This window comes from Callithrix jacchus, chromosome 22, assembly GCF_049354715.1.
Source record: "Callithrix jacchus isolate 240 chromosome 22, calJac240_pri, whole genome shotgun sequence".
NCBI classification, from domain to species: domain Eukaryota; kingdom Metazoa; phylum Chordata; class Mammalia; order Primates; family Cebidae; genus Callithrix; species Callithrix jacchus.
In genome coordinates this window covers 5,454,416-5,477,116 of record NC_133523.1, presented here as the reverse complement: position 1 = coordinate 5,477,116, position 22,701 = coordinate 5,454,416, and the positions used below count along the sequence as shown (strand labels likewise).

At 54.1% G+C, this 22,701-nt stretch overlaps 2 protein-coding genes across 18 annotated transcripts in view; one reads left to right on the top strand and one right to left on the bottom strand.

The window, feature by feature from the left end:
* The first annotated feature begins 348 nt into the window (after positions 1–348).
* PRR22 (proline rich 22) lies at positions 349–2,033 on the top strand. The gene is made up of 3 exons (XM_002761658.6): positions 349–522; positions 614–676; positions 994–2,033. The coding sequence occupies exons 1-3, from the start codon at positions 393–395 to the stop codon at positions 2,013–2,015; spliced, it is 1,215 nt and encodes a 404-aa protein (XP_002761704.3). The 5' UTR covers positions 349–392; the 3' UTR covers positions 2,016–2,033.
* Positions 2,034–4,956: 2,923 nt separating this feature from the next.
* The window catches only part of CATSPERD (catsper channel auxiliary subunit delta), a 56,993-nt gene continuing 39,248 nt past the window's right edge, over positions 4,957–22,701 (bottom strand). For 16 of the 17 annotated variants that reach the window (XM_078360263.1, XM_078360271.1, XM_078360274.1 and 13 more), the window contains 8 exons: positions 21,404–21,462; positions 17,698–17,776; positions 16,335–16,387; positions 14,870–14,944; positions 12,008–12,136; positions 10,856–11,033; positions 7,799–7,956; positions 4,957–5,329 (listed from right to left, as the gene is read on the bottom strand). In XM_078360263.1, the coding sequence (XP_078216389.1) occupies positions 5,020–5,329; positions 7,799–7,956; positions 10,856–11,033; positions 12,008–12,136; positions 14,870–14,944; positions 16,335–16,387; positions 17,698–17,776; positions 21,404–21,462 (1,041 nt within the window). In that variant the 3' untranslated portion in view covers positions 4,957–5,019. The remainder of the gene's footprint in view (positions 5,330–7,798; positions 7,957–10,855; positions 11,034–12,007; positions 12,137–14,869; positions 14,945–16,334; positions 16,388–17,697; positions 17,777–21,403; positions 21,463–22,701) is intronic. The other variant, XM_078360264.1, reaches the window with a different exon arrangement.

The following is a 22,701-nucleotide window of genomic DNA, read 5'->3' as shown; positions in this document are numbered from 1 at the left end:
CCAAACCTTTTGGCCGCCTCAGTGCTGCCCCCAGAGAGACCTTGACCCCCAAGAAGGTAGCAGGTGCAAAACCTGGGGGGCCTCAGCCTGCGTGGGTGTGGATCAGGGCAGCCTGCCTGGATGAGGCAGCCTCGAAGCTGTTAGAGGGGTGTTGCTGGAAGAGGCGGAAGGCCTGGCCCAGGGTCCTCCTGCCCCTGGTGATGACCGTCTCCGCCACCGTCTCCCCCCTGCCCACCCCCGACACCCAGAACCCCAACCAGTGAGCAGGCTGCAGGCTGGAATCCGCTGCCCAGAGCAACCAGGCAAACAGAACCCCGCCAGGTTCTCAGCCTGTGCTCTGGTTGGGCCACTTGTGCTCCCACTGCCCCCTGGACCAGGCCTCCCGCCACCCCATGCAGCACCCCAAATCCTTCTATGCTTCTGCAGTTCCCCAGGAAGGCTTCAGCCCCCAGAGTCTGGAGGGGGCTGAGGTGCTGGGCAGCCAGTCCGCTCCCACCTGCACCGAGCCTCCTCCCGCCATGGGTATAATGGGGTTGGTGTGGACGCCTGCTGGGGAGAGCTTGGGGGCCTACCCACCTCAGGGCCCCACCCACGCGGCCACCTTTGTCCACAGCCTCACTGAACCTCTATCACCCCCCAAACCCAGAGGAAGAGGTGTTTCCAGCCCCTCCAGCAGGTACCAGCCTCCCCCTGCGCCCTGACGAGGCTGGGAGTGGGTTTGGGTGTTGGGGCCCAGCTTGCCCTGCCCCACCCCTAGGTGGGGGCCCAATGACATGGCCTCTGCTCCCCATGCTTCACACAGGTCCCCCAGTGAGCCCCAAAGACAAACTGTCCCCATCACCCAGCCAGGGCCCCAACGTGGTATCTGTCTCCCATCCCCAAAGGGGCTCCCCAATGGCAAGGTTCTCGTGGCATCCCCCAGACAGGCCCCCAGGCTTGGGCTGGGCCCCTCAGGTGGCAGCTGCTCTCAGGGCACCCGCCTGCCACCCACAGGTTTCCAGATGGCCCCATGCGGGTGCTTTTTCGACCCCCGCATCTATCGGATCGAGTGGACCACTCCCGACCTGGGCCAGTCGGCCCTGTACAAGCCGGCAGCGAGTGGCAGGGGGCCAATGGGGTGCCCTTCCACCCCAGGCAGCTACCTCCCGGGGCGGCCCCCATACCCCCACTACCAGCCAGTACCCGGGGTGCCCCAGTTCCTCCTGCCCTACTTCCCACCTGAGGGCCCTGGGCCAGAGGCTCTGGGCTTTGCAGGGGACTCGGGGCCCACCGCCTTCATGGAGCTACCCCTGCTGCCACTCGAGGAAGGCATGGCCCCACCGCCAGCCCCACCCCCCAAGGAGAACAAGCTGCCCCCTGTACTCATCCCGCGGCCTGCAGAGTCCATGCTGCCCCTGGACACCTACAGCTGCCTCCAGGGCCACCCTGGCCACTTCCCTGGGCCTGAACCCCTGGACTTCCCCACCAAGGAGCCGCAAGGCAGTGGGGCCGGGCCCGGGGTGCTGCTGTACCCACCCAGCTCCAGTGAGCCCAAGGTGGCCAAGGCCAAGGAGGGGGCCCTGCTGGGGGCGGGCGAGGCCAAGGCACTCCCAGACAAGGTTCTGCTGGAGGACGCCATGAAGCTCTTTGACTGCCTGCCGGGCACCACCAAGCCCAACAGGACCCCGCGCAAGGTCCCCAGGCCGGCCCTGCCTGACGACGGTGGCAGGAACTCGGCCGACGACATCCGCTCGCTGTGTCTGCCTGAGGAGCTGCTGTCCTTCGACTACAGCGTGCCTGAGATCCTGGACACTGTGTCCAGTGTCGACCTCTTCAACTTCAAGGCGCTGGAGGAGGAGCAGCTGCCCCGCCAGGGGCCCCCTGTTGCCAATGCTGTGGCCCCCATTCTGTCCCGCAAGAGAAAGGCCTCAACAGCCAAGAAGGGAAAACCGGGAGGGAAGGCCAGCCAGCCCGCAGGCCCAGCCAGCGCCACTCCCCTGGGGCCCAGGCAGGACCTGGGAGCTGCCCCCCATTAAAGCGCATTTCACCTTTTAGGTCCACGTCCATGCAGTAGCCTTGGGGATGCGGAGGGGCCTGGAGGTGCACGCCTGGCCCCTCGCCCCGTCATCCCGAGGACTAGTGAGGCCTCCAGAGCCTAGCAGGGAGGCCCTGGAATTACAGGACACCCTAAACCCCTTGAGTCCCAGCCCTGGAAGATCATTCTCTGCTGGCGGAGGCAGGGCCCTCCTGAGCTGCCCCCCAGATTAACATGTTCTAAGGATTTTCACACCGTTGTTTGGTGGGGAAAAGCCAGACTGCCCCGAGAGGGCCAGGAACTTCCTTGGAGACAGCTGTCAAGGCAGTGCTGGAGAAGCAGCCTCCAGCTCCCCGCCCAGGTGCCTCCTGTCCCCAGGAAGCCACAGCCACTCCAGGGAGGGTGGGAAGGGCCAGGCTCTTGTTCAGACAGGTGGGTACAGGGGGCTTCACCGGATGGTCTGAGATCTGAGGGTGGGAGCAGATGCTGGCGTGTGGCAGGGGCGGGGATGGGGAAACTGCTCACGTGTGAAGGAGCGGGGTGCATGCAGCACCTGGGGAACCTGGAAACTTGCACCCAAGGTGGTGACATGAGACAGCACCCAGAACCCAGGAGAGGGCCAGTCACACTGCAGGGTCCACTGCAGGGAGAGTCACATTGCAGGGACAGCCCAGCCACTGGTTCCGTAATGAGACAGGCCCAGCCTTGGAAGAGGACCCCTGGGTGCTGGTTCCTTTCATCACCCACATCAGGGGCTCGAGGGCCCTCCTGGGGGCCACCTGTACCCTCCTCCCCTGAAATGCTCATGGTGGCCCTGGAGATGCCGACCCCATTCCCCTAGGGACACGTAAGGAAACAGGAGTCCCAGAGCCATCCAGCGCCTCCTGGAGTGAAGATACCCCTCTGGGCTGGGACCCTTCCGCCTGCGCCTCCCCCAGGCCAAGGGCTGGATCTCCTGGGTCTCTGGAGTCTGGGTTTCTAGGTCTCTGCTGGGGGAGCCCCTGGGGGGCTCACCTAGAGTTCAGGAGGCTGGTGGGTGTTTGGAGGCAGAGCAGAGACCATGGTTCCCCCTCTGTACTAGGGGAACAGTCTGGGAGAGGCTTGAAGCTCAAATTTCTGTTTTGTTTTGTTTTGTTTTTTGAGATACAGTCTTGCTCTGTTGCCCAGGCTGGAGTGCAGTGGTGTGATATCAGTTCACTGCAACCTCTGCCTCTTGAGTTCAAGCGATTCTCCTGCCTCAGCCTCCCGAATAGCTGGGATTACAGGCACCCACCACCACACCTGGCTAATTTTTTGTATTTTTAGTAGAGATGAGGGTTCACCATGTTGGTCAGACTGGTCTTGAACTCCTGACCTCAGGTGATCCACCCGCCTCGGCTCCCAAAGTGTTGGGATTACAGGCCACTGTACCAGGCTCCAAGTCCACTTTTCTCAGCTGCCTTCCAACTCCTTCTCCCCACAGACTCATTAAAGGTAGCTCTGAAACTAACACCAGGTGTCTCAGTGAAGGGGAGGCCCTGGCTGGTGAGGAGGTGGGGCAAGGGAAGCTTAATGTGGAGTGAGGGTCACAAAGTGGATGTCTGCAAGGACCCAAGCAGCAACTTTCTTTTTTTTCTGAGACAGGGTCTTGCTCTGTCACCCAGGCTGGAGTACAGTGGCATGATCATGGCTTACTGCAGCCTCCATCTCCTGAGCTCAAGCGATCCTCCCACCTCAGCCTCCCAAGTAGCTGGGACTACAGGCATACTCCACCACACTCAGCTAATGTTTAAAAAAAAATTGGGTTCTTGCCATGTTGCCCAGGCTGATCTTGAACTCCTGGCCTCAAGCAATTCCCCTGCCCCAGCCTCTTGTAGCTGTGTTGGGTGATTTAAAATGACCACGGACTGTATATATATATACATATATATATATATACACACACACACATATACACATATATATTTTTTAAACAAAGAGTAATCAGAAGTCGTGAGACTGACTACATTTTCACTTAAAATCAGACGGCTGACCCTGGTGCAGTGGCTCACCGGGAATCCCAGCACTTTGGGAGGCTGAGGCAGGAGGATTGCTTGAGCCGAGGAGTTTGAGATCAGCCTGGGCAATATGTCAAAACCCCGTCCCTACCAAAAAAAAAAAAAAAAAGTACCCAGGCATGGTGGTGTGAAGCTGTAGTCCCAGCTACTCGGGAGGCTGAGGTGGGAGGATCACTTGAGCACAGGAGGCAGAGGTTGCAGTGAACCAAGATCACACACTTGCACTCCAGCCTGGACAATGGAGCAAGACTCTATCTCAAAAAAAAAAGGGTGGGGGAGTGGGCGGGCTTGGTGGCTCATGCCTGTAATACCAGAACTTTGGGAGGCCAAGGCGAGTGAATCTCTTGAGGTCAGGAGTTCGAGACCAGCCTGGCCAACACGGTGAAAACTGGTCTCTACCAAAAATACAAAAATTAGCTGGGTGTGGTGGCAGGTACCTGTGATCCCAGCTACTCAGGAAGCTGAGGCAGGAGAGTTGCTCGAACCTAGAAGGTGGAGGTTGCAGTGAGCCAAGATTGTGTCATTGCACTTCAGCATGGGTGATAGACGGAAACTCTCTCTCAAAAAAAAAAGGCTAACCCTGGTGCAGTGGCCCATCCGTAATCCTAGCACTTTGAGAGGCCGAGGCGGGAGGATTGCTTGAGTCCAGGAGTCCGAGACCAGCTTGGGCAACAAAGTGAGACCCTGTCTCTACAGAAACTAAAAGTTAAGTTAGCCAGATGTGGTGGTGGTTCCTGTAATCCCAAGCTACTCTGGAGGCTGGCTAAGGAGGGAGGATTGCTTAAGCCTGGGAGTTTGAGGCTGCAGTGAACTGTGATTGTACCACCGCACTCCCAGCCTGGGCAACACAGCGAGATCCCCGACACCGAAAAACCAAATAAAAAAAAAATGGTGAGCACACACTGCTTCCTGCTGGGTTACACTAAACTTTATTTATAAGACGAGGGGTCGGGACCCTGTGGACCAGCCTCAGTGCTCAGCCCTGCCTCCCTGAGGAGTGGGGTGATGTCCTGGGGGCTCTGTGCCCACCCCGGCTGTGGCTGAGGCACTGCACTGAAAACACCCGCAGGCCGTCTTGCATCTCCCACACAGCTGGACCACAAACCTCCTGATCCTGTGGCCTCGTCTTGTGCGCAGCAGCTTGGGGGTCAGGTAGGCCACCCACACGGACCCCAGGATGCTGGAGATGAACAGCAGGATGATGATCCCGGCAAACCCCAGCGGCATCGGGAACGCCCCGTACACGTAGATGCTGAAGAGTGTTTCCAGTTTACAGTAGCTGCGGAGGGAGGTGGGGAGAGGCCGCTGGGTGCTGCCTTTGGGTGACTTCACCTGCAGCTGTGACCGGGTATACCCACTTTGTTCTTCTGTTTCCACCCACTTCGACTGTTTTTTTTTTTTGAGACAGTTTCGCTCTTGTTACCCAGGCTGGGGTGCAATGGCGCGATCTCGGCTCACCGCAACCTCTGCCTCCTGGGTTCAGGCAATTCTCCAGCCTCAGCCTCCTGAGTAGCTGGGATTACAGGCACGCGCCACCATGCCCAGCTAATTTTTTGTATTTTTAGTAGAGACGGGGTTTCACCATGTTGACCAGGATGGTCTCGAACTCCTGACCTCAAGTGATCCACCCGCCTCGGCCTCCCAAAGTGCTGGGATTACAGGCTTGAGTCACCGTGCCCAGCCCTTTTTTTTTGAGTCAGAGTCTTGATCTTGGCTCACTGCATCCTCCGCCTCCTGAGTTCAAGCAGTCCTGCCTCAGCCTCCTGAGGAGCTGGGATCACAGGCATGAGCCACCAGGCTCGGCTAATTTTTGTATTTTTAGTAGAGATGGGGCTTCACCATGTTGGCCAGGCTGGTCTCGAACTCCTGACCTCAAGTGATCCACCCACCTCCGCCTCCCAAAATGCTGGGATTATAGTCATGAACAACGGCACCTGGTCCACTTTGACTTTTATGGTTTTTTTTTTTGAGATGGTGGAATCTGGCTCTCACCCACACTGGAGCATAGTGGTGCATTCTCGACCCACTGCAACCTCCATCTCCCAGGTTCAAGTGATTCTCTTGCCTCAGCCTCCCGAGTAGCTGGGATTACAGGTGCCCGCCATCACACCTGGCTAACTTTTAGTAGAGACGGTTTCTCCACGTTGGCCAGGCTGGTGTTGAACTCCTGGCCTCAAGTGATCCGCCTGTCCTGGCCTCCCAACGTGCTGGGATTACAGGCATGAGCCACCGCACCCAGCTGACTGTTACGGGTTCTGAGCTGCCGTCCTTTCTGTGCCCTTTGGCAGCTGTGACCAGGATCCCCGTTCTCCCCCAGTGCCCAGACTGTGACTAGAGAGGGCAGAGGGAGCAAAATAACTAAGTGCTCTGTCAACAGAGGGGAAGTGGCGGACGGTGGAGGCTGCGTCAGGGCAGGAGAAGGCTCAGGGGTGTCGCAGAACCCACGGCAGTGGGGGGGACAGTGCAGGTCTCGTGGTACAGGGAGCAGGTGTGGCAAGGGAGAGTCCCACACCTGTCTTCTCTCTCCTATGGACGTCCCGGGCCTACCCAGGGCCTTCCACCTGCAGCCACTCAGAGCTGATCCTCCTAGTCTGAGGCCTGTAGGGAAGGCAGGGTCTCCACTGGTTTTTCTCAGGGGCTGGACTCTGACCCTCCAGAGAGAACAGGCGATGGCTGACAGTGACTTCCAGCGGCGGTAAGGACATGGGGAAGATGCCACCCTGGTGCCCACCTCCCCAAGGGACCTGTGGATCCGCATGGCATGGCTTAGACCTGGCTTTATAACTGCCTCAGCGCCTGTCAGTGCTAAATATTTAACAACTGGCTCTCAGAGGGGCAAGGCCCCCTGGGTAGTGTCTGCTAATTCTTGCGGCGTAAATATTTCCACCGTGGCTGATTTCAAGCCACTGACATGAAATTGACTGGTGTAAGATTCCTGTTTTTTTCTAAGATGGAGCCCCGCTCTGTTGCCCAGGCTGGAGTGCAGTGGGGCAATCTCGGCTCACCGCAACCTCCGCCTCCCGGGTTCAAGCGACTCTCCTGCTTCGGCCTCCCTAGTAGCTGGGATTACAGGCACCCGCAACCATGTCCAGCTAATTTTTGTATTTTTAGTAGAGATGGAGTTTCACCATGTTTGAAATTCCTGAATATTTCAGAGTCTACTCCTACAAGCCAGTCTGAGCCAGCTCTGGCCGTCTATCAGCAGACCCCAGACATGGGGAGTAAGAGAGGGTGACTTGGGTGCACCAGGGTAGGGGTGCAGCCTCAGGTCACTGCTGTTCCCCCAGCACCCAGTGCAGGACTTTGAAATGAGTATTTGTGGCCGAGTGTGGTGGCTCACGCCTGTAATTTCAGCACTTTGGAAGGCCAAGGCCAGTGGGTCACCTGAGGTCAGGAGTTCGAGACCAGCCTGACCAACATGGTGAAACCCCGTCTCTACTAAAAATACAAAAATTAGCCAAGCGTGGTGGCGCATGCCTGTAATCCCAGCTACTCAGGCTGAGGCAGGAGAATAACTTGAACCCAGGAGGCAGAGGTTGCAGTGAGTGGAGATCGCGCCATTGCACTCCAGCCTGGGCGACAGGAGCAAATCTCCATCTAAAAAACAAAAGGAGGATTTGTTTCGCACGGGAAGAAATGTCACCCAGAACTTAAGGTTTAGTCAGGACCTGCACGACCCCTGCAGCGTGGGTGACCCGCCCCCAGGGGCACCAGGTGTCCCCTGTCGTTGGGGAGATGGGCCCCTCACCTGTAGTATGGGTCCACAATAGAAATGTAGAAGACATAGATGCCGTTGTTGTGGCTGAAAATTATCTGGTTTGCTGTACGGCCACCCAAGATCTGATACTGGACGTCTGGCCATCTCAAAGTGGCATTCCTGTTGGGGTCGTGGCAGCTCACGTAGTTCTGTGGGAGACAGAGGCGTGCCCGCTGGTCCCTGGAAGGGAGCCCTGAGCCTCCCTCCTGCGTGCAGGGACCCTGCGCCCACCCCAGTCCTCATGAGAATGACAAGTGCATGGTGGGAGTCTGGGGCCAAGTGCGGATGGTGTGGGCAGGTTCATGCTCCCTGCAGAGGAAGCTGTGGACGGAGGCTGCTCAGCCTTCATCTCCCCTGCTTCCTGCCCAGCCTTCCTGGGCTGTGGAGGCTGGAGGCTTACTAACTCCGTCTGGGTGAGAGTCGGGCTGCCAATGAGTTGTTTTTGTTTTTTTTTTTCAGATAAGGTCTTGCTCTGGCCCTCAGGCTGGATGCAGTGGTGTGATCTCAGCTCACTGCAACCTCTACCTCCCAGGTTCAAGCAGTTCTCTTGCCTCAGCCTCCCAAGTAGCAGGGATCACAGGCACCCGCCACCACACCCTGCAAATTTGTGTATTTTTAGTTGAGGCGGGGTTTCACCATGTTGGCCAGGCTGGTCTTGAACTCCTGACCTCAGGTGATCCACCTGCCTCAGCCTCCCAAAGTGCTGGGATTACAGGCATGAGCCGCCGTGCCTGGCCACTCTTTTTTTTGTTTTGTTTTGTTTTGAGAAAGTTTCTCTCTGTTGCCCAGGCTGGAGTGCAGTGGCACAATGCTGGCTCACTGCGGCCTTCACCTCCCAGGTTCAAGCGATTCTCCAGCCTCAAGCTCCTCAAAAGCTGGGATTACAGGTGTGCACCACTACACCCGGCTAATTTTTGTATTTTTAGTAGAGACAGCGTTTTGCCATGTCAGGCTGGTCTCGAACTCCTGTCCTCAAGTGATCAGCCCACCTCAGCCTCCCAAAGTGCTGGGATTACAGGGGTGAGCCACTGTGCCCGGCCAGAAAACCTTCATGTTCTAGCCACTCAACCGCAGCTGATGGGGAAAAAAAGAATAGTGATGGGTCTGTCTCTTAAATGCAGTCATATGAAGAATGCATTTAGAAATACCAGCAGAGCTGAAAAATAAGTCAACAACAATCACATCTATGTGTCTTTTTCTTTCTTACTTTTTATTTTTGCAGCAAGGACTAACTCTGTCAGTTAGGCTGGAGTGCAGTGGCACTGTCATAGATCACTGCAGCCTCTAAGTCCCAGGCTCAGGTGGTCCTCCTGCCTCAGTCTCCTGAGTAGCTGGGACTACAGCTATGGGCCACCAATCCCAGTTAATTGTTTAATTTTTCTTTTTCTTTCTTTTTTTTTGAGACGGAGTCTCACTCAGTTGCCCAGGCTGGAGTACAATGGTGCAGTCTCGGCTGACTGCAACCTCCACCTCCTGAGTTCAAGCGATTCTCCTGCCTCAGCCTCCAGGGTAGCTGGAATTACAGGCACCCTCCAGCATGCCCAGCTGATTTTTGTATTTTTAGTAGATGGGGTTTCAGTATGTTGGTCAGGCTGGTCTTGAACTCCTAACCTTGTGATCTGTCCACCCTAGCCTCCCAAAGTGCTGGGATTAGAGGCATGAGCCACTGTGCCTGGCCTAATTTTTTTTGTTGGTTTTGAAATGAGGTCTCACTGTGTTGCCCAGGCTTGCCTCAAACTCCCAGCCTCAAGCAGTCTTCTCTCCTCAGTCTCCCGAAGTGCTAGGATTACAGGCACGAGCCACCGCGCCCAGTTTTCTCTCTCAAAAAATAGTCATAGAGGTGGTGGTTGGATAAAGGCCGTCAGTGCACCAGGTGTCACGGGGTTGCAGTCTTTAAAATCGTTAATTGGGCCGGGTGCGATGAGGAGAGGTTCAGGCTTCGCATTTAACAAAGAAAATGCAGGCTGAACACAGCGGCTCACACCTGTAACTCCAGCCCTTTGGGAGGGCGAGGCAGGCAGATCACCTGAGGTCAGGAGTTCAAGACCAGCCTGGCCAACATGGTGAAACCCCGTCTCTACTAAAAATACAAAAACTAGCTGGACGTGGTGTCGCACGCCTGTAATCCGAGCTACCTGGAAGGCTGAGGCAAGAGAATGGCTTGAACCTGGGAGGGGAAGGTTGCGGTGAGCAGAGATTGCAGCACTGCACTCCAGCCTGGGTGACAGAGTGAGACTCCATCTCAAAAAATAAATAAATAAACAATAAGGCTGGGCACGGTGGCTCATGCCTGTAACCCCATCTCACTGGAAGGCCGAGGTGGGGGGTCACCTGAGGTCAGGAGTTTGAGCCTAGCCTGGCCAACATGGTGAGACCTCATCTCACCAAAAAACAAAATTAGCTGGTGTGGTGCCAGGTGCCTGTAGTCCACAGCTACTCAGGAGGCTGAGGCAGGAGAATCACTTGAACCCAGGAGGTGGAGGTTGCAGTGAGCAGAGGTCCCACCACTGCACTCCAGCCCGGGCGACAGAGCGAGACTCTGTCTAAAAAAAATTTAAAACTAAAACTAACGCACACTGAGTAGGACAGCCTGGGAAACCCATCCACGCCTCAGCAGCAACCACTGGGATGGTCCCAGACCTCTCTCTTCATCAGCAAAGCCCCTGAGCACCTTGGTGCCTGCATTTCCCTCTGCGGCCCAGGCTGTATTGCGGTGTTGAGAGCTCGGCTCACTGCAACCTCCTCCTCCTGGGCTCAAGCGATTCTCCTGCCTCAGCCTCCCGAAGAGCTGGGATTACAGTCGCCCACCACCATGCCAGGCTGAGAGATGGGGTTTCACCAAGTGGCCCGGGCTGATCTTGAACTCCTGAGCTTAGGTGATCCGCCTGCCTAGGCCTCCCAAACTGCTGGGATGACAGGTGTGAGCCACCACGCCCGGCCCAGTCTTTCATTCCGTACTCAGTTCCGTGGCCGCACCGTGTCCTCACGTGCGCTCCCACCCCCTGGTGGCATGCTGAGTCTTCTGAAATGATCCTAGGGCCCTATTACCTCTCTGTTCCAGAAAAAGGGTGCCCCGAATTCCTTTATCATGGTGGTCCAGTTCTGTGGCTGGGAGGTGCAAAGCGCCGTCTTGGCCGTCAGGGAATACCTGTAGGAGAACTGCCCATTCACCTCCAGTAACACATACTCGGCTTCGACAATCTCCTGGAAAGTATCTTTTCGCCACCTAGGACACACACACAGGGCAGAGCTGCGTGGGGAGCGGGGGCAGCCCAGGAAGACCCAGGCCACAGCCACCTGGATGGCTGCGAAACCACTCGTGGGGTGGGGAGGTGGCAGAGAGCAATCAAAGAACCCTGTCCCTCCCAGGTGAGGCTGTGGTGTGCAGGCTGCAGGGAGGCTGGGAGACAGAGCTGGGTGGACAGGGAGATGGGCAGCAGCCAGCACTGAGCATGGATAACATGGAGGAAACAAAAGTCCCCTCAGGGACCAGCACGCTGGCCCACACCCGTAATCCCAGCACTTTGGGAGGCTGAGGTGGATGGATCCCCTGAGCTCAGGAGTTCAAGGCCAGCCTGGGCAACATGGCAAAACCCTGACTCTACTAAAAATGCAAAAAGTAGCTGGGCATGGTGGTGCACCTGTAATCCCAGCTACTCGGGAGGCTGAGGCAGGAGAATTGCTAGAGCCCGAGAGGTGGAGGTTGCAGTGAGCTGAGATTGCGCCACTGCACTCCAGCCTGGACAACAGAGCAAGACTTCATCTCACAAAAAAATATTTACATATGGCTGGGTGCAGTGGCTCACACCTGTAATCCCAGCATTTTGGTTTTCAAGACCAGCCTGGCCAACAAGGTGAAACTGCATCTCTGCTAATTAGCCAGGTGTGGCGGTGCGCACCCGTGGTCCCAGCTACACGGGAGGCTGAGGTGGGACGACAGCTTGAACCCAGGGGGCAGAAGTTGCAGTGAGCTCAGATTGTGCCACTGTACTCCAGCCCAGGCAACAGAGTGAGATCCTGTCTCACAAAAAGAAGAGGTGTCCCAGGAAGAAGGCTGGGGCAGGAGCACAGTGGGAAAAAGTGACCACTGTCATTTTGAGGGATCTCGGGGAACTTCGAGGGCCAGGCTGGTACCCCAGAGCCAGGAAGCATGAGGTCCGGCCACCATCCCCACCCTGCAGTAGCCCCCTGGGGTCTTACAGCTCCACCACAGGCTTCCATGGGGTGTCGTAGTAGACGAGGAGAGGACAGCCCAGTTGCTTGTAGGAGTAGGGCACCCGCAGGTCCTGGGAGGACGGCTGCCCCTGGAAGCTGGGGTCGTAGAATTGCCTTCAAGACACCAGGAAGCAGAGACGGGGAGTCTGTGAGTTCCTGCCCAGACCGCCAACCCTTCACAGCCTGTTTCTTTTTTGCAAACAGGGATCGTCCATGAGAGTGGGTGGAGGTGGCATCTGAGGTGGGCGATGGAGAGCCATGGCCCAGATGATGCCGAACCTTCCATTTTGGTTAATTTTTTGGCTGGAGTGAAGTAATGCTATCACGAGTCACTGCAGCCTCCACCTCCTGGGCCCAAGCAGTCCTCCCACCTCAGCCTCCTGAGTAGCTGGGATGACAGGCACACGCCACCACACATGGTTAATTTATTAATTTTTTGTAGCGATATGGTCTTTCTGTGTTGCCCAGGCTGGTTCCAAACTCCTGGCCTCAAGTGCTTCTCTCACCTCAGCCTCCCAAAGTGCCGGGATTACAAGTGTAAGCAACCAAGCCTGGCCAAATTTCTGCTCTTTAAATTGGATCAGTACAAAAGTAATCACGGTTTTTGCCCGCCCGCCCTTCCTTCCTTCCTTCCTTCCTTCCTTCCTTCCTTCCTTCCTTCCTTCCTTCCTTCCTTCCTGTCTTTCTCTCTCTCTCTCTCTCTCTCTCTTTCTGTCTGTCTTTCTCTCTCTCTCTTTCTCTTTCTTTCTTTCTTTTTTTAGACAGAGTTTCACTCTTGTTGCCCAGGCTGGAGTGCAGTGGCACAGTCTCGGCTCACTGCAACCTCCACCTCCCAATTTCAAGCAATTCTCCTGCCTCAGCCTCCCAAGTAGCTGGGATGACAGGCACCCGCCACCAAACCCGGCTTTTTCTTTTTTGTATTTTTAGTAGAGACAGGTTTCATCGTGTTGGCCAGGCTGGTCTTGAACTCCTGCCCTCAGGTGATCCGCCAGCCTAGGCCTCCTGAAGTGCAGGGATTACAGGGGTGAGCCACTGCACCTGTAATAACTATAATTACTCTCGCAACAACGAATAAATCGCCCAGTTTAAGGTGTAGACTCAGATGACTTTCCCCTCTGTGTCCTCTGCAGGTCCCAGACTCGCTGCCCCTTAGCAAGCCTGGAAACGCCAGATTAGGTCTCGGCTCTGAACGGGTAACTCAATCTTGACTTCCATTTGAGGGGTCAGGTCTTACAAAGCACACAGAAGCGTGCACTCGCGTGGCAAGGAGCTCCGCCATGCTGGGGCCAGTGAGGCACCTCACTATGGTTTGGGTATTTGAGATGCAGTTTCTCTCTTGCTGCCCAGGCTGGAGTGCAGTGGCGAGATCTCAGCTCACTGCAACCTCTGCCTCCTGGGTTCAAGCAATTCTCCTGACTCAGCCCTCTGAGTAGCTGGGATTACAGGCATATGCCACAACGCCCGGCTAATTTTTTGTATTTTTAGTAGAGGCAGGGTTTCTCCATGTTGGCCAGGCTGGTCTCGAACTCCTGACCTCAGGTGATTCACCCACCTCGGCCTCCCAAAGTGCTGGGATTACAGGCATGAGCCACCGTGCCCAGCTGGTTTGGATATTTGTTCCTTCCAGAGCTCCTGCTGAAAGTGGACCCCCAGGGTTGGAGGGGGCCTAGTCGGAGGTGTTTAGGCCACACGGTCTGATCGTCTATGAATGGCTTAGAGCCATCTTCATGGTACTGAGTGGGTTTTGAGCCTCAGCTTCCATGAGAACTGGGTGTTTAAGAGCCTGGCACCTCCTCCCTACCTGTCCCCACCTTTGGTTTTGTTTTGTTTCTTGGTCTCGAGGTTGCCCGGGCTGGTCTCCAACTCCTGGCCTCAAGCAGTCCTCCTGCCTCAGCCTCCCAAAGTGCTGGGATTACAGATGTGAGCCACCACACCCGGCCTTTCCCCGCTCCCCTCTCTTTTCTTTGTTTGAAACTGAGTCTCACTCTGTCGCCCAGGCTGGAGTGCAGTGGCTCGATCTCTGCTCACTGCAACCCCCGCCTCCCGGTTTCAGCCTCCCGAGTAGCTGGGATTACAGGCGCCACCACCATGCCTGGCTAATTTTTGTATTTTGAGTAGAGATAGCGTTTTGCCATGTTGGCCAGGCTGGTCTTGAACTTCACCCGCCTCTGCCTCCCAAAGTGCTGGGATTAGAGGTGTGAGCCACTGCGCCCGGCCATAAGTCTCTTTTCTTTATAAATCACCCAGCCTCGGGTAGTCCCTTGAAGCAGCACAAATTGACTAAGGCCCAGACTCTCCTACCTGCGTGGGGGCACATGCCCACTGAGTGGGACAACACGTGGGACCAGCCAGCTGAGGTAAGAGGACTGCTTGAGCCCAGGAGGTTGAGGCTGCAGTGAGCTATGATCACACCATTGCACGCCAGCCTGGGCCACGGGCCAGACCCCATCTCTTAAAAAAAAAAGAAAAAAAGTCTGGTCGCGGTGGCTCAGGCCTGTAATCCCAGCACTTTGGGAAGCCGAGGTGGGCAGATCACCTGAGGTCAGGAGTTCGGGACCAGCCTGACCAACATGGAGAAACCACATCTCTATATAAAAAAACAAAAAAACAAAATTAGCCGGGCATGGTGGTGCATGCCTGTAATCCCAGCTACTTGGGAGGCCAAGGCAGGGGGATCGCTAGAACCCAGGAGGCAGAGGTTGTGATGAGCCGAGATTGCACCATTGCACTCCAGCCTGGGCGACAAGAGAAAAACTCCATCTCAATCAGTCAATCCTAATTTGCTTGTGGCTTTTGCAGGCCCACTGTCGCCTTGGGTGTCAGGGGTTGTCGGGGACGCTGCCTTACTTCTCGATGATGAAGCTGTAATTGTCTTGTAAGGTCAAAGCCTCCAGGACGCCCTTGGAACAGGCGGAAATTTTGCTGCAAGCAAAAAAGGACATTGAGCAATTTCCTGACCTCACAAGGAACCAAGCCATTAAGTATTGGACAGAAAGGGAGGAACTGGGCATGGTGGCTCAGGCCTGTAATCCCATCACTTTGGGAGGCTGAGGCAGGTGGATCACCTGAGCTCAGGAGTTCGAGACCAACCTGGCCAACATGGGAAAACCCCGTCTCTACTAAAAATACAAAAGGTAGCCAGGCGTGACATCTTCACCTCTAATCCCAGCTACTTGGGAGGCTGAGGCAGGAGAAGTGCTCGAACCCGCGGTGCTTGCAGGGAGCCGAGATCGTGCCATTGCACTCCAGCCTGGGTGACAGAGCAAGACTCTATTTCAAAAATAAATAAAATAAAATAAGAAAAGAAAAGAAATGGAAAGGGAGGGCACACCTATGTGTCCAACGCACGAGCAGCTGTCAAATGAGCAGATACGGGAAAAACTCGGGGAACACCAGCTCTGGCAGGGGCATGACAGGAAACGGCTCTGCACTTTGCCATCAGGGGTGTCGCTTGTCTAGCTTTTTAAAAATTTTATTTAGGCTTGGCGCAGTGGCTCACGCCTGTAATCCCAGCACTTTGGGAGGCTGAGGCCAGCAGATCACTTGAGGTCAGGAGTTGGAGATCATCCTGACCAACATGGTGAAACCCCGTCTCTACTAAAAATATCAAAACTAGCTGGGCGTGGTGGCGTGCACCTGCAATCCCAGCGACTCAGGAGGCTGAGGCAGGAGAATCACTTGAACCCAGGAGGCGGAGTCTGCAGTGAGCCGAGATCACGCCACTGCACCCCAGCCTGAGCAAGACTCTGTCTCAAAAAAATAAAAGATGTGGATATCACCAACAGGTGAAGGAGGAGAGACCAACGTGCTAGAAACAAACTTAACCTATCAGTGTGAATCGGTTAGCTTTTAATTGTGGCCATAATATATAAAAAACAGAATACTCTAAAGTCATCTATCTTAGCAATTGTCACCATGGGGCTAATGGTGCCCGATCACCTCCGCTCTCCCCACTCCACTCCAATATCAACATACTTACTGTCTTTTTTTCTTTTCTTTTCTTTCTTTTTTTTTTTTAGACAAGAGTCGCGCTGTGTCACATAGGCTGGAGTGCAGTGGCTCGATTTCAGCTCACTGCAGCTTCCACCTCCTGGGTTCAAGTGATCCTCCTGCCTCAGCTTTCCAAGTAGCTGAGATTGCAGGTGCCCACCACCACGCCTCATTACTTTTTCTTTTTCAGTAGAGATGGGGTTTTTGCCATGTTGGCCAGGTTGGTCTCGAACCCCTGTCCTCAAGTGATCTGCCCACCTCAGCCTCCCAAAGTGCTGGGATCACAGGCGTGAGCCACTGTACCCAGCCTCAACACACTTACTTCTGGATGACGATCTTTTTATCCAGGTCACAGCCGACTGAAATCAGTGTTGACTGCAGAGGAGAGAGACACAAATGCAGATTCAAGTTAGTGAGGGACACTCAGACACAGTGAACGCCATACAGGAACACGCTTCCATGGAAAGCGCTTGGAAACCACGTGGCCTGCATCCCGACTGGGTGCCCCTGATGCCTGGGTTGCGCTGTAACCGCAGCTGGCCCCGTGGAACTTCAGCTCTAAGAGCCTGGGGCACGGCTAAACTCCACATGTCGCCTGACGAGCTTTTAGTGGCTTCACGGGGACCAGAACTAATTTTTTTTAATTAATAATTTTTTTTTTTGAGATGGAGTCTTGCTCTGTCACCCAGGCTGGAGTGCAACGGCACAATTTCGGCTCACTGCAACCTCCGCCCCCTGGATTCAAGCGAGTCTCCTGCCTCAGCCTCCTGAGGAGCTGGGATTATAAGCGCGTGACACCACGCCAAGCTAGTTTTTGTATTTTAGTAGAGACAGGGTTTCACCATGTTAGCCAGGCTGGTCTTGAACTCCTGACCTCAGGTGATCCTCCTGTCTTGGCCTCCCATAGTGATGGGGTAACAGATGTGAGCTACCGCGCCTGGGCAGGTCTGTGGTTTTTAGACATTCACAGAGTAATGTGACTATCACCTCTGTCTAATTCCAGAACATTTTATTTCATTTTATTACTTTATTTTACTTTACTTTTTTTTTAAATCCCCCAACCCCCCTACTTTTTTTGAGACATAGGCTCCCTCTGTCACCCAGACTGGAGTGCGGTGGCACAATCTCGGCTCACTGCAACCTCCACCTCCCGAGTTTAAGCAATTCTCCTGCCTCAGTCTCCGAAGCAGCTGGGACACTACGGGTGCGCATCACCACACCCAGCTATTTAATAAATTTTTTTTCTCTAGTAAAGGTGGGGTTTTACCAAGTGGGCCAGATTGGTCTCAAACTCCTGACCTCAGGTGTGAGCCACCGCGCCCGGCCAGTCTCTGCTGTTTGGGCATTGTGGAATTTGCTGCCGTGAACATTCGTGGCCAAGCACAATGACGGACCATGTGTGGTCTTCCGTTCTCTTGGAGCACCTAGAAGTACGTTACCTGAGTTGCCCTGACACGGTTCTGGGGATACCCAACAAGACAGGCACATGCTTTCAGGATGGTGAGTATGAGGAGGCAGCCCTGGGGTGTAATGATGGGGGAGGGGACAGTGACCCCAGCAATGGGGACAGGATCACCTCCATCTCCAGACCCTGAACAAGGGCTCGGACAGCCCCTCAGTGCCCACTTCTGTAAGTCTTAACACTTACAACACCAAATATGAGACAGCAAAGATTTGGGTCCTACCAGGGGCTTGAAATCCACACATGAAATTTCCTTGTTTGCTATGTCCACAGTTAAAGTAGATATGGTGGCTCTCTTTAAGCTGCAAGGCAATGGAACCTGTGTTATTAGAGAATGGCACCCCTGTAAACAAGGCTGCATTCCATTCATCCTTCTATCTATCCATCCATCTATCCATCTAACCATCCATCCATCCATCTATCTATCCAACCATCTCATCCATCCTTCTATCCATCCAACTATCCATCCATCCATCCATTCCATCTACCCACCCATCCATCCATCCATCCATCCATCCCATCCACCCATCCATCCATCCATCCATCCATCCATCTATCCATCCATCCAATCATCCATCCATCCATCTATCCATCTAACCATCCATCCATCCATCCATCCATCCATCCATCCATCTATCCATCCATCCAATCATCCATCCATCCATCTATCCATCTAACCATCCATCCATCCATCTATCCATCCAACCATCTCATCCATCCAACTATCCATCCATCCATTCCATCTACCCACCCACCCATCCATCCATCCATCCATCCAACCATTCATCCATCTAACCATTCATCTATCCATTCCATCCACCCACCCACCCATCCATCCATCCATCTCATCCATCCTTCCATCCATCCATCCAACATCCATCCATCTATCCATCCAACCATCCATCCATCCATCCAACCATTCATCCATTCCATCCACCCACCCATCCATCCATCTCATCCATCCTTCCATCCATCCATCTAACCATTCATCCATCCATTCAACCATCCATCCATCCATCCAACCATCTAACCATCCATCTATCTCATCCATCCTTCCATCCATCCATCCAACCATCCATCTATCCATCCAACAATCCATCCATCCATCCAACAATCCATCCATCCATCCAACCATCCATCCATTCCATATACCCACCCATCCATCTCATCCATCTTTTGATCCATTCATTCCACCCACTCACCTATCTATCTACCCATCCATCTCTCTATCCATCTACCCATTTATCTATCCATCCATTCCATCCACTCACTCATCCATCCATCCATCCACTCACCCATCCATCCATCCATTCACTTATCTATCTATCCATTTATCCATCATCCATCCATCCATCTATCACCCACCCAACCATCCATCCTTCCCCCTATCCATCTATCTACTCATCTCTCTACCCATTTATCCATCTGATATGGTTTGGTTCTGTGTCCCTACCCAAATCTCATGTCAAACTGTAATCCTCACATGTTAGAGGAGGGACCTGGTGGAAAGTGACTGGATTATGGGGGCAGTTTCCCCTTTCTGTTCTTGTGATAGTGAGTGAATTCTCACAATAGCTGACAATTTAAAAGTGTGTGGGGCCAGCCTAGGTGACTCATGCTTGTAATCTCAGCACTTTGGGAGGTTGAGGTTGGTGGATCACCTGAGGTCAGGAGTTTGAGATTGGCCTGGCCAACATGGTGAAACCCCATCTCTACTAATACAAAAATTAGCCAGACATGATGGCACATGCCTGTAATCTCAGCTACTTGGGAGGCTGAGGCATAAGAATTGATTGAAATTGGGAAGTAGAGGTTGCAGTGAGTGGAGATCACACCACTGCACTCTAGACTGGGTGACAAATTGGAATGGTGTCTCAAAGAAAAAGACAAATTGGCAGGCCAGGCGTGGTGGCTCATGCCTATAATCCCAGCACTTTGGGAGGCCGAGGTGGGTGGATCACTTGAGGTCAGGAGTTTAAGATCAGTCTGGCCAACATGGTGAAACCCCATTTCTACTAAAAATACAAAAAAATTACCCAGGAGTGGTGGCATGTGCCTGTAATGCCAGCTACTTGGGAGGCTGAGACAGGAGAACTGCTTGAACTCGGGAGGCGGAGGTTGCAGTGGGCCAGGATTGAGCCATTGCCCTCCAGCTTGGGCAACAAGAATGAAACTTCGTCTCAAAAAAAAAAAAAAAAAAATGTGGCCAGGCGTGGTGGCTCATGCCTGTAATCCAAGCACTTTGGAGGCCAAGGCGGGTGGATCACCTGAGGTCAGGAGTTCAAGACCAGCCTGACCAACATGGTGAAACCCCATCTTAAAAAAAAAAATGTATGGCAATTTCTTTATCTCTGTCTGTCTCCTGCTGCCCTGAGAAGACATGCTTTTTTTCCCCTTCACTCGCTGCCATAATTGTATGTTTCATAAAACCCCCAAGTCATGCTTCCTATTAAGCCTGAGCAACTGTGAGTCAAAAACCCTCTTCTCTTTATAAATTATCCAATCTCATGTAGTTCTATATAGTAGGGTGAAAACAGACCATTACATCATCCATCCGTCCATCCCTGAATACTGACTGGGTGAGGTGGCTCATGCCTGTAATCCTAGCACTTTGGGGGGCGGAGGCGGGAGGATCACTTGAGGTCAGGAGTTCAAGACCAGCCAGGCTAACATGGTGAAACCCTATAACTACTAAAAATACAAAAATTAGCTGGGCGTGGTGTCATGCGCCTGTAAGTCCAGCTCCTTGGGAGGCTGAGGCAGGAGAATCACTTGAACCCAGGGGGTGGAGGTTGCAGTGAGCTGAGATCGTGCCGTTGCACTCCAGCCTGAGTGACAGAGCGTGACCCTGTCAAATGACAGCCTGTGGTCACAAATGGGGCTTAAACTTCCATCGAGTTTTCACTGCTTCTTGAGTCAGTTTTGTGAGGGGTTTTTGTTTTGTTTTGAGACAAAGTTTCGCACTTGTCGCTCAGGCTGGAGGGCAATGGCATGATCGCGGCTCACCGCAACCTCAGCCTCCTAGGCTCAGGCAATTCTCCTGCCTCAGCCTCTCGAGTAGCTGGGATTACAGGCACCTGGCACCATGCCCAGCTAACTCTTTTGTATTTTTAGTAGAGATGGGGTTTCAGCATCGTGGCCAGGCTGGTCTCGAACTCCTGACCTCAGGTGATCCGCCTGCCTTGAGCTCCCAGAGCGCTGGGATTCCAGGTGTGAGCCGCAGCGCCCGCCTCCCTTCCATCTTAAGGCTGAGTCATCTTCCGCCATGCAGGTGGACCACACTGTGTTTATCTTTTCGTCTGCGGATGGACCGGTCGGTTGACTTTGCCTTTTGGCTGTTGTGAATCGCGCTGCTGTGAGCACAGGTGTGCAAATACCTCCCTGAGTTCCTGCTTTCTATTCCTTCGGGATGGATGGCAGCGGGTTTGTTAGTGCCGATGGTAACGCTGTGTTCAAGTGTTTTGAGGGACCATTTGTAAAGTGTTTTTGTTCTTGTCGTTATTTGTTGTTGAGATGGAGTCTCACTGTGTCGCCCAGGCTAGAGTGCAGTGGCACGATCTGGGCTCACTGCAATGTCCGCCTCCCAGGTTCAAGCCATTCTCATGCCCCGGACTCCTGAGTAGCTGGGATTACGGGCACCTGCCATCACACCCAACTCATTTTTGTATTTTTAGTAGAGACAGGGTTTCACCATGTTGGCCAGGGTGGCCTCAAAGTCCTGGCCTCAGGTGATCCGCCCACCACGGCCTCCGAGAGTGCTGGGATTACAGGCGTGAGCCACCTCACCTGGCTCTTATAAAGTGTTTGAATCATCTTGTTTCACTGTTCTGGAGCTGGGGGTCTGATCTCAGCCCTGCTTCTCTTCCCCTCCTGCTAAGGGAACCCCCGTACGCAGCCTGGTCCCCGCCTCTGTCCAGGAGACAGCATACCTGGAAGTGAAGTTGGGGTCGGTCCTGCCCCAGTGCTGCTGCTGTTTTAGGTAAATATCCTGTGGGGGCAAGAGAGAAAATCTCCAGTTCATCCGTGGATCACCATGGGCATCCCTCAACTCAGGACGGTGGGAGAGATGGGCTGTCAGAGGGGACATGGTGGGGATGAACCTGGAAGCTGCTTAGCCTGCTCTGTTCCTTCATTTTTTTAGATGGAGTCTTGCTCTACTGCCCAGCTAGAGTGCAATGGCATGATCCTGGCTTACTACAACCTCCATCTCCCAGGTTCAAGCGATTCTCCTGCCTCATCCTCCTGAATAACCTGGACTGCAGGTGAGTGCTGTCACACCCAGCTAGTTTTGTATGTTTAATAGAGACGGGGTTTCACCATGTCGCCCAGGCTGGTCTCCAACTCCTGACCTCAGGCGATCCACCCACCTCAGCCTCCCAAAGTGCTGGGATTACAGGTGTGAATCACCATGGCCAGCCCAGCCCTGCTCCGTTCTAATCCCACCATCTGTGAGAGGCTTCTGGAAGCTCACGGAAACAACGGCCCCAGTGTGATGGCTCCCATTCCCTTGCTCCCTGAGTTCGGGGACCCACAGTGAGGAGTGACTGTTTTCCTTACTCACCTAGAAGTGATGTGATGGGCCTGGTCAAAGGGGTCTGCTGTTACCGACTTGTACCTGGTCAGGCCCCTGCCCTGTGGAAGCTGCACCCCACCTCCAATCCTCATCCCTCAGTTTACTCAGCTAACTCAGATCTCGAGTCCCGCCCTGGGCTGGGTTAGGCTCCTCCCTGTCATGCCATCCAGGAATCTCCCATGTGACACTTATTGATTGATTGATTGAAATGGGTTCTCACTCTGTCACCCAGGCTGGAGTGCAGTGGCACAATCTCAGGTCACTGCAACCTCCACCTCCTGGGTTCAAGTGATTCTCCTGCCTCAGCCTTCTGAGTAGCTGGGATTACAGGCAGGCGCCACCACGTCTGACTAATTTTTGGGTTTTTAGTAGAGATGGGGTTTCTCTTTGTTGGTCAGGCGGGTCTCAAACTCTTCCCCTCATGATCTGCCCGCCTCGGCCTCCCAAAATGCTGGGATTACAGGTGTGAGCCACTGTGCCCAACCCGTGTGACACTTTAATGAGGTCAAGCGCATGGGTGACATCTGCCTGATCATCTTCCCACCACGGGGCAGGGCTAGGGGCTGTGTTCCCTGGAAATTCTTCAGCTCTTTATGCTGGTAAGGGAAGGAGGAAGAGGGGGCCCTCGAGGGACATGCAGCCAGGTTTGGTGGG